This window comes from Thunnus albacares, chromosome 13 (genome assembly GCF_914725855.1).
Source record: "Thunnus albacares chromosome 13, fThuAlb1.1, whole genome shotgun sequence".
Classification (NCBI taxonomy): Eukaryota; Metazoa; Chordata; class Actinopteri; order Scombriformes; family Scombridae; genus Thunnus; species Thunnus albacares.
In genome coordinates, this window is record NC_058118.1 from 18,948,451 (window position 1) to 18,958,663 (window position 10,213).

Below are 10,213 nucleotides of genomic sequence, written 5' to 3' on the forward strand. Positions count from 1 at the left end.
TCTAAAACATTCTTGTTGAATGACACATCAAAACAATGTATATATTCATACATATATGTAACCATCTGAACTGTTTTCAATTGCGTTATTTTCACTTTTTGCACTGAACGCTATATTTATAGAACCATAAAATTGAGAGCTGTAAAAACAGTATCTTAAAGGAAACTGAACTTTGGAGTCTTGAGTAATATAGCTCAACCTTACCCACCTATAAGTTTCATATGTGAATGAGTCAGCAGTGTGTTGAGTGAGAAAAAAAATCACACCTCTACATGTGAAAAAAGGCGCTGTGAGCCTCAGTGAAATTGAAACAAGAACACTATGAATTTAACCTTACTGTAAAAACCCAGGAGAAATGGCAGTAAAGAGGCATGGTAACGTCACCTTGGCGGCAAGCTGTATCATATTAATATTCTGTGGAGCCTAATTATGGTCCTCATAGGAGGTATATATTTTTGAGGTACAACTTATGAGAGTAAAACAGCTTAAAATACCTATAAACACTTGCAATAAACTGTCTCATGACCCCATAACAATAGGAAACACCATTATACTGGCACCAAATTAGCATTTTTGTCCCATTCAATGATTAAAACAGACAACATGTTAAGTGATAACATTTATTTTGAGGAACAGAATGCTGAATGCATTTTAACAAGATTCTTGAATAAAACTTTTCTTGAATGAAACATGAAGTGGGTCAGTGGATCTGCACTGATGGGTAAAGTGAATCCATGTGCATTTCAAGACTGAACAAGAGATTGTCTTTTTACCTGTCCAGACCAGCATCAATTCCCAAAGTAGTCTACACAGGAGCAAATTTATTTATTAATGTTGAAAAATACCAGATCTGATATGAGGGTTTAACTTCTGGCCAAATTGCTTGAATGGGATAAACTGTTAAAAATATATATAATTACCTTTATACAAAATACCTTTTGTATATCTAGACATTATCAAAATGCTGTGCCCCCCTTTCATAAACATATTTGGCAACATTAAACATCAGCTGTACAAAGAACGATGTAAATGAATCTAGTCAAACCATCACTAAATGCCAAATGAGGATTTCCTTTCTCACACCGGTCTTGATGATCCACTGTTAATGTCCTCCATTATTACATTCTCTACGGGCAAATACATATAACTCAAACAAATAATTATAAACCCCACAACCACTGTCTCTCTTTCCCTCTTTCCACACTGATTGACTCATCATTTAATGTTCCTGTAAATGATCTCATCTCAAGAAAAATCTCATCTAAACATAATTAAAACAAAAGAGAAAAGTTTCACACATTGTATCAGTCTAAGGGGAGTATAAGGGTTTCCCATTTAGACTAAAGCTGAAAAAAAAAAAAAACCTCAGTTTTGGAATTATGGTTGAGTGAAGAGTCTCTTGGTGTGTCAATGCTTTCATCCTCTATGTGTCTATGTGTGTGTGCAAGCATCTTGTTTAGATCTTGAAATTCACTTAAATATCCCCCATGAAGCTTGCTTAAAAGAAAAGTTAGCTGTGTCATAATTTTGACATGTGACATAAAGCTAGCTATACTTTAAGATACTATTTAACAAGCAGGATACTTTAATATGACAAAGAAGGGCAAATACAAGATCTTCTTTCACCTAATTTGCCGGTTAACTGGTAGCAAACGTGTTTTAATGTAACAAACGAGCTTGGTCAGTGGCTCAGTTATCAGCTCTTGATCATTATAAACCTGTGAGATGCCAAAACCCATCATGATGTGGATGTCCAATCAGGAAAGAAAGTAGTTCTCTAATTGATGCATTTTTTTAAAATTAAAAGTACAGTCCTATGACACTGTCATATTTTAAAGGTTTGAAAGACAATAGCCACTAATGAGCATCAATACATAGTTGTGCAAGTATGTGGCTTTGATGCTCAATAACCACAAGAGTGGGCTTGTTTTTTTTTTTGGTGTTTTTTTTTTTAGAAAATATATATCACAATACCAAACTGAAATCATTTCAAATCACAGCTGAATTTCTCTGAGATAAAAGCTCAAACTTTCCTTTAGACTACATTCACGCCTGAATATTTCTATATACTTATGACGTCTGTCATATGTTAAGTAAATATAAACAATTTACACCCAGGCATTGAATGTTTTATACCCAAGTTGCCGGATCATATTCAAAACACAAACGATGACACCATGGTAGTGGCACTGCTGTGCTACTGCAGGCGTAGTGAGAGTCACAGGTGAAGTGATGGTTAGGTGAGATAAAGTGCATTCAGATGGAAAATACAGCAGTGAGGTACTGCACTAGTATCAGTCCTCTTCATCACTCCAGAAGGCATCTTCTTCGTCAAGATCCACACCATGAAAGAGTCTACAACGGATAAGAAAAGACACATTCAAACATGTTTACTGTGTACAACAAAAGAAAGAAAAGAAAGAAAGAAAGAAATGGTGACTACACTAAGAGAAATAATCACTCACTGGTTGTAACAAGGTGAATGTGGGTTGTTAAAGTGACTGTAAGGGTTGACTTTGCTGAGAAGGCCCAGACACAGCCAACAGAAGTATTGTCTACATGAGGTACAGGTCATCTTGTTGCAGCCGTCCACTTTCTAGAGAGATGGAGAGAGGACGTTGGCGGGAGAGGACTCAGTTAGCATCAATAGTAACAGATAATCTGAGACTGGACGAGGAATCATCAGGGACAGCAAAAAAATATAATATATAATACATGATATACATAATAGTCTGTACATTTGAAACGGAAAGGCTTTTGGGACTGTTAAGAGACGTTTCTACAAACACAGGTTACAGTTAATCTATCGTCTGTGTACAATGTTAAGAATGAGAATAAATGTGCTGTTTGTTTCATATTCAAAACTGTCAGCACTGACGAACAAAGTCTGTGCTACTGTGCTGTTACCAGCAGGGGGAGCCCACCTGTATATTAGTGCCACAGCGTGGGCAGCATTTGCAGTTCTCATTGAGCCAGTCTCTGCTAAAGGACTCTTCCACTGCTTTCTGGATCACCCTCTTCCCAAAGCGCTGCTCCATGAACTTTTTGCCCTCATTAGTGGCTGACAGGTACTCATCTTTGAGGTTACGCAATTCATCTGTGGCACAAGACAAAAAAAAACAGGGACCGCAGTCTTTTTTACCTGAAGACTCAAGGTTGGGATTGATAAAATGTCATCCAGTACCAATTAATTCACCCTCTCTTGTAATATTTTTTACCCTTCTAGCACATATTATTATTATGCTGACTAGTATTACTCATAATGTCTTGACTCCATAAATAACTGAACACACATCACAAGTGTACAGTTAGTTAATAGTTCACATAGACATGCAGCAGACCAAGAGAGGAGGATGAACTGAAAGATAATTTGATAGTTTAGAATTACACGTTTTTCTCCATTAAAACAAAAAACACCAGGGGGAAAAACTGAAATTAATTAAGTAAACACTCACTACTAATTCTCTTCAAAGACATAAACACATCCCTGTCATTCTGAAGAAAGTATTTGATACTTAATAGGCCAACCTGTTGCTACAAAGCTTCAAAAATGCAAATATTTTAATCAACATGTTATGTAGAAACTGAGTGTGTTTCAACATGGTAAGAGATAAAAAACAACTTTAAATTCCTGTAGAGCAACTTATGAAATAAGGCTTTTACCTGACATTAAATTACGTCAATAATACGTACAAAAGAACTCTTCCCTTGTTACCCTTATAAACAAAATAGGTGTAATTTCAGCGACATTACCTGCATTGATTCTACAGTTGGAGAGACCGTGATAGCCCAGCTTGCACAGTGTGCAAAAGGCATACTGGCAGGCCGAGCAAATGCCCATGGTTGTGTCTGGCTCCACCATAACAGCGGTGCCGCAGGACTGGCGGGGACAGTAGACCACGTCGGCCATGAGGTCCAGACTGGACTGGAGCAGCAAACGGTCATAACGTGCAAACAGCTCTTCATCCACCAGCTGCTTCACCTGATAGATGAAAGCAGAAAGGAGGAGGAGCTGTTTCATTAAAAGTGATAGGGGTTGGGGAAACTTTTAAAATACAATTAGAAGGGGAATTTGATTAAAACATGAAATAGCACTTTGTAAAGTGTGAGGTAAATGCCTGTTTTGGATCACATTACAATTGACCAACTATAAATAAACACAAACATACTTTATCACTTTCTCACCTGCGAAGGTGTGGCTAAGGAGGTACATTTGGGCTCAGGGCAATTAAGGCACTGAACGTTGCCGTCCCGTATTTGGATCTGGAAGTATTCAGTCATGCAGGCCTTGCAGTAGACATGCTGGCACTCCTTGAAGCAGAGGCAGTTGGAGCCCAGTTTTTCTACAAAGCAGATACCGCAGCAGAACACCTTGCAGTCAAACACTCTCTGGCGCTGCGTCTCGTCAAAGTCCAGGAGCTGAGGTAGGAGGTCGGCGCGCGGGTCCATCAACAGAACGGCCCGCGGGTCCAGTTGAGAAGACGATGGCAACTGTTGTTCACACTTTTCCTTCTTCACTTCTCTTTTCTTCTCTTCGGCTTTTTCAGAATGACTCCCGCCCTGGGTCAGAGCTTAACAAAATTGAGAAACATTATTTATTACCCCTTGAAAAAACACCAAAATGTACTTTTAATAAGTTAATTTTTTTTACAAAACTCAAATAGAGGAGCACCAGTTGACACAATTACTGCAATTCCAGTCACCAAATATCTGTGCTCCTAACAAATAATTTAGCAAAATTCACATTTAGGAAAAATAACATATTTTTCCCAGTGGGAGGAAAAATACTTGTCATGGGGGATTCTAGTTAGCATTTATCATATAAAGCACTTGTTTGAGACACCAGCAACTGTTTTATAACAATTAAGGATGGATAAATGTTAAAGACATACTATGCAGAATTTTTCTAAAAATCAATGTATAGACTCACAAAAAAATAATCCCTCTCAATCATCACTTATACCTACTAGAAGTGTGTGGCAGTGTATCTACAGAGACCCTGCCCTCTGCCTGTATTTTCTTATTATTTTGCTGTGTTCAGGACCTTTCTGGGTGTCAACCTTTGGGCAGTGGGTGTGTAGCCCTCAGCCAATAACAGCACACAGGGTGTGAGGTCGGTACTCTATAAAAACGTAGCGACCAGGTTACATTGCTGTCTCTGTCTCTCTCCTCTCTGTCTGTGTCATGGATGTATAAAGATAACAGGTCTCTGTCTCTGTTTGACCGAGGGCGGGGCGGGGCTGAGCGAGCTACACACACACACACACGGAGAGCAGAGAGGCCACAGTGGACAGGATGAAATGTGCACTGCAATCACACCAAATCCGGCAATGCGGTACTGTCCAGCAGGGTTGTGCAGAGGTGTGGGTGTGTTTATTTGTGCTTTAGAACGTAGCTGTCGTGAAACAATCAGAAAATAACGTTTTATTTATCTGATTCACTGCTTTGTGCTCGCTACCGCCACTCCCTCTCTTCATTCACTCTCTAGCTCACTCAACCACCTCTGCTGTCTCTCTCTCTCGCTCATGCTCTGGTATTTAGCCGGAGAGGAGGAGACAACTCTGAATGTTGTGTTTACAAACAGCAACCGACAAAACCTGCATAGTATACCTATAATTGCTGGTTCTGTACACGTTCAATCTACAGTGTCAGCCGAAGACAAGAATAGCAGAACAGCATATTTGTACTTGGACTGACCTAGTTCTTCTTTCACTTTCACTCTAAATGAAAGGAAATTACAAAATATTACCTACTTTTTGTAGATAAATAAATAATTTGGTGGCATGACTATCACAGAGGTATGAGGGAGAGTTATCTTAGCTAATGCAGATGCATCCGCACAAGCAAAACAAAACTGTTAGGATCACAAGCATTACCTGTGGCTGCATGGTCGGCTTTCCTGCGCTCAGCACCCGCTTTACCTCCTGTCCTTGTGACTTCAAGAGGAGACTGGATGCCCAGAAAGTCCAGAGCCTCCTCTTTGAGAAACTGGATCCATGTGAAAAGAATCACATAGCCTTGGTTCTCCTCCCACAGCTCATCCAGGCGTCTGCAAAGAGAGCTCATCTGAGGAGGTAAAAAGATAAAGGAGAAGGAAAAGGTATTGAGAGTGACTGCCCAGAAACTTTCTTTTGAGTGATACCATTTTACAGAAGGACAGTAATTCCTTTACAGCTACTTAGTTGACACTCAGTTTGATTAATTTGCCAAACATTGCCGACATATGCAGGTTTTTGGACAGTGATGTAGTAAAGAATCATATTGGCCAGCATGAGTCTTACCTGTGCTCTGGTCATCCATTTAGAGCTGAGAGTGAAGATTGGTGAGGATGTGGATGGATAGTCCGCAGGAATCTCAAAGTTGAGCACCAAAGGAGGTAAGAAGCAGACATTGTATTCAGTCAGTGTCTCTCCTGCAATAGACAGAGAAGATTTTATTATAATCCTTATTAGAGTGCATCTAACAAATATGTCTTAATAGTATTTAGAGCTGCAACGATTAATCAATTAGTTGCCTCTAAAATGTAATTTTGTTCTGGTTTCTTTAGTCCTCTATGATGGTAAGCTGATGATGGTACACTTTTCACCATTTTCTGACATTTTATCGACCAAACAACTAATCAATGAATCAAGAAAATAATTGACAGCCCTAGTAGTATTATGAGAGAAGAAGAGTGTAACTTTATCAAGAAAATATGAATTTACATTGGCATCTATAGGACAGACATTATATGAAAAGTGCCTACAATGCTTGCAAATGAGTTGTACACCTTGCTCTTCTTCCTTTACACAGTTTCACTGACAGCTGTACCTTTAACAACAACTTTAAAGTCGGAGGGGAGCTCCAGACAGAGCTGGATCTCTCCTCCCTGTGCCGACTCCGCCCGGTGGAACTCCTCTTCATCGTAGATACTTGCTAAAGCAAGCAGCTCATCCTCCTGGGCTTCCCTGTCCTCAGACATTTACATTCCTGCAACAACAGTAACATGTGGGACATAAATTCATCATTATGAAAGTCAACAAAAAAAGAATGAAGAGTAGTAGCGACACATCAATGTAGCAAAGGTGAGGTATGCCAGATATCACACAGTCAGAGAGAGGTCCAACTAATCACCTTTATTACTACTATCAATACGAAAACACATATATAATATATTATATAAGGCTTCCGCAATCTGAGTTAGTCATATCAAGTGGATATCTACCACACTTACAGTCTTTTTAGCATCAAATTCCCTCTTTGTGTTTCCCCAGACAGTGTTCCCCTGTTGAGCTGCAGTGGAAGTATAGTACCAAAAAGAGGGACTTGAACCCTAAAAAGACTATAACGTTGAAAGATATCTAATTGATTTGACTCATTTGGACAGTTGAAGCCTCATATTAGCTTCAGATAAACTTTTAAATACATTTTTGTACAGAAGGAGGTTTGTGGATTATGTCCCCATCACTTACATTGTGAGTACATTATCAAGGGATCTTCTTAAGGCAAGTATGAAGAGCAAGAATGACTGTAGCAAGAAAAACCTGTTTCAATGTTCATTTGGCCTCATGACTGTTGTTTTAAGACAGACTTGAAAAATTGTGAATTTATTCTTTAACTGTTATCCTCTTAAGTCAATGGCGTTACATTAATGGAGCAAAATATTACTAAATCTAACGTAACTTTGTGACATAACGTCAGCTTGCCTTAGCTAACGTTAGGCTACACAGTGGCTCCAATGTTAGCATGCTAGCTAGCAAAAGTTAACTTTATCTATATTAGACGTGGTCGTCATTTATTGATAATTTAACAGTCACTCGTGTTGACGGGGCCAACTGGCAAACTTCACGTCAGGAGACAGTTAGCAATTAGCATTAGGGAAAAGCATCAAAGCTAGCTAGCTAGCTATGTTAACGCTAGCTGATGTAAACAGTGACTATGGCTACAGTCGGAGGTCGGCCCTGCTGTAACTTTTCATCTGTGGCGGCAACAAAACAACGTCAGTTTTTCTGTACTACTGAGCACAGCCACAGTTATCTACTACACGTGTGGTAACACCGTTATTATGTGAAAATAACGTGTTTCTTACCTTGTGCAAGCCAAGTGCTACTGACCCCTGCCTTCTGACGAGTTCATGACTGTGGCAACTGTGTGTGTGTGTGTGTGTGTGTGTGTGTATGTGTGTGTATGTGTGTGTGCGCGTGTGTGCGCGCGCGCATGTGTCACAGCGTCGCCTACAGGCTGGTTAGTGTACTGCAGGTTACTTTTGTATTTATTTCCTTACACAAAACACAGTACCAGTCAACAGTTTGGACACATTTTCTTATTCAAGTGTGTCCAGACTTTAGACTGGCATTGTGTGTTTTTCATTATTGACACATAGAAATAATCACAAGTTTTTCTACCACAAAATGGTTTGTAGAAGAAAAGTAAAAAAAAAAAAAAAAACACTTGAGCTAGGGGGAGTTACAGATCATACTAAGATTAAGGATAGGTTCACTATTTTTCAAGTCTGTCAGCTGGCCATATGAACACTGAAAGAGATTTTTCTTGTTGTAATCATTCATACTGGCTTTTAAAAGATCCCCTTCAAATGTGCTTTAATGTAAGTGATGGGGGCCAAAATCAACCAACCACAGAGTCATTTTGTGCAAAAGTACATTTAAAGGTTTATCTGAATTGTATATGAGGCATCAGCAGTCTCAGTTAGTCATATCAAGTGGATATTTGCCATATTTAATTTCTTTTAGCATCAAATTCCCTCTTTGTGTTTCCTCAGGGATCCTCTGATGGTCAGTATGAACAGGAGGAATGATTATGGCAAGAAAAAACTATTTCAATGTTTATTTGGGCACCTGACTGTTGTTTTAAGACAGACTTGAAAAATTGTGAACCTGTCCTTTAAACAAAAAACGAACAGGTAATAGTTTTTTTCAGCCTTTGGATTAGAGGAAAATCAAATCAAATCAATGTATAGTTTGACCTTTTTTGTTAGGCTTTTTCCTGTAAATTTGCTTTTATGAATATGAAATGTAGCCAGTAAAATTAAAAGATTAGTAATATAGAGATGAGAAAAGAGTTACCTTCAAGTATGCCAAACAGTATGTTTCCAAAATAATAAAATATGTTCATCAATATGGCTGTTGATAAAGATACACAAGAGTCTCACAACAGGGCAGTACCAAAATAAGAGAGCCACAGTCTCAGATGAACTACAACAAAATGTACAACTGATATCAATATATTTTCTGATTTTTAAAAAATACATATATATTAGCCAGGTAAAATCTATGAATAGCTTTGAAAGAAACTTGATTGTGTGATTGCAGCAATCATACAATCTTATTGTGCATATTTCATCCTATTTTATCTTCACCACACTATATACTATATTTGGATGACCCTGAACAAAGCTTATATATTTGTTTTTGGATATTTTCTACAGTTTCTCTGTAATTGGTTATCAAATCTTTATAGTTGTGGTCTAATATACATAAACTCATATCTCCTAAATGCATCATTCAATTGCAACCAAATTTGGCAATGCAGAACAGACAGGGATGCTGAACAAGTCTATAGCATTTGATACAATTTCTCCATTAGGTGGCGCTACAACATTTAAAAAATTGCTGCTGGGGCAGCAACTTGCAGCTGGCAGCAGCAGCTGGCAGTAGCAGCTGGCAGTCTAATCAGCCAGCAGCAATCACAGGCATTTTCCTCAGGAAATGCACATTCCAGTTTTGTTAGTTATCAGATACCGATTTGGTAAAAGACCTTTTTCCATGTCAGATTATTCACAAAGTGATTCCAGTATCCTTCATTCAAACATCAATGGTCCAAGCAACACATTGTATATATTTATTTGAAATATATATTTTGTGTCTGCATACTTATTTTCTATTTTGTTTACATTATAAGTGAAACTGATTGACCATTTTTCTTGTAAAATAACAATTTTCATTTGACTTGATAATCATTTTACAAAATTAATAAGTCCAAGTTGCTGTCATTATGTTATTAATAGGTATAATAGAAATGTCTTTTACACATCTTGTTAATGAAGTAGGGCAGCCATTGAGGAATATTTTGATAATTTGTCATTTAATTCGCTAAATGAAATTGCTTGTTTTGGACGACCAACAGCTCAGAATCAAATTCAGTTTACTATTATCACCAAGACCAAGAAGACTCGCAAATATTCATATCAGTCATGCTTGAACCAGTCAATTTTGGG

The 10,213-nt window shown here is 38.2% G+C and overlaps 1 protein-coding gene across 2 annotated transcripts; it reads right to left on the reverse strand.

Annotated features, from left to right (window-relative positions):
• Positions 1-606: 606 nt before the first annotated feature.
• Positions 607-8,174, reverse strand: rnf14 (ring finger protein 14). Of its 2 annotated transcripts, XM_044370900.1 has the most exons (10): positions 8,069-8,113; positions 7,452-7,507; positions 6,811-6,969; positions 6,282-6,412; positions 5,877-6,066; positions 4,186-4,571; positions 3,754-3,982; positions 2,925-3,097; positions 2,466-2,596; positions 607-2,355 (listed from the first exon to the last, which is right to left on the reverse strand). In XM_044370900.1, exons 3-10 carry the CDS (start codon positions 6,959-6,961, stop codon positions 2,295-2,297), a joined length of 1,452 nt encoding a protein of 483 aa, XP_044226835.1. In that variant the 5' UTR covers positions 6,962-6,969; positions 7,452-7,507; positions 8,069-8,113; the 3' UTR covers positions 607-2,294. The 2 variants fall into 2 exon arrangements, with proteins under 2 accessions (XP_044226835.1, XP_044226834.1); XM_044370899.1 differs by lacking the exon at positions 7,452-7,507 and having other exon boundaries at positions 8,069-8,174.
• Positions 8,175-10,213: the final 2,039 nt, after the last annotated feature.

Coding starts and splice junctions, on each gene's coding strand:
- rnf14 (XM_044370899.1), bottom strand. CDS start 6,961: ATGTCTGAGGACAGGGAAGCCCAGGAGGATGAGCTGCTTGCTTTAGCA. Junction 6,413..6,810: donor CTTTAAAGTTGTTGTTAAAG/GTACAGCTGTCA, acceptor TGTCTATTGCAG/GAGAGACACTGACTGAATAC. Junction 2,356..2,465: donor CATTCACCTTGTTACAACCA/GTGAGTGATTAT, acceptor TATCCGTTGTAG/ACTCTTTCATGGTGTGGATC.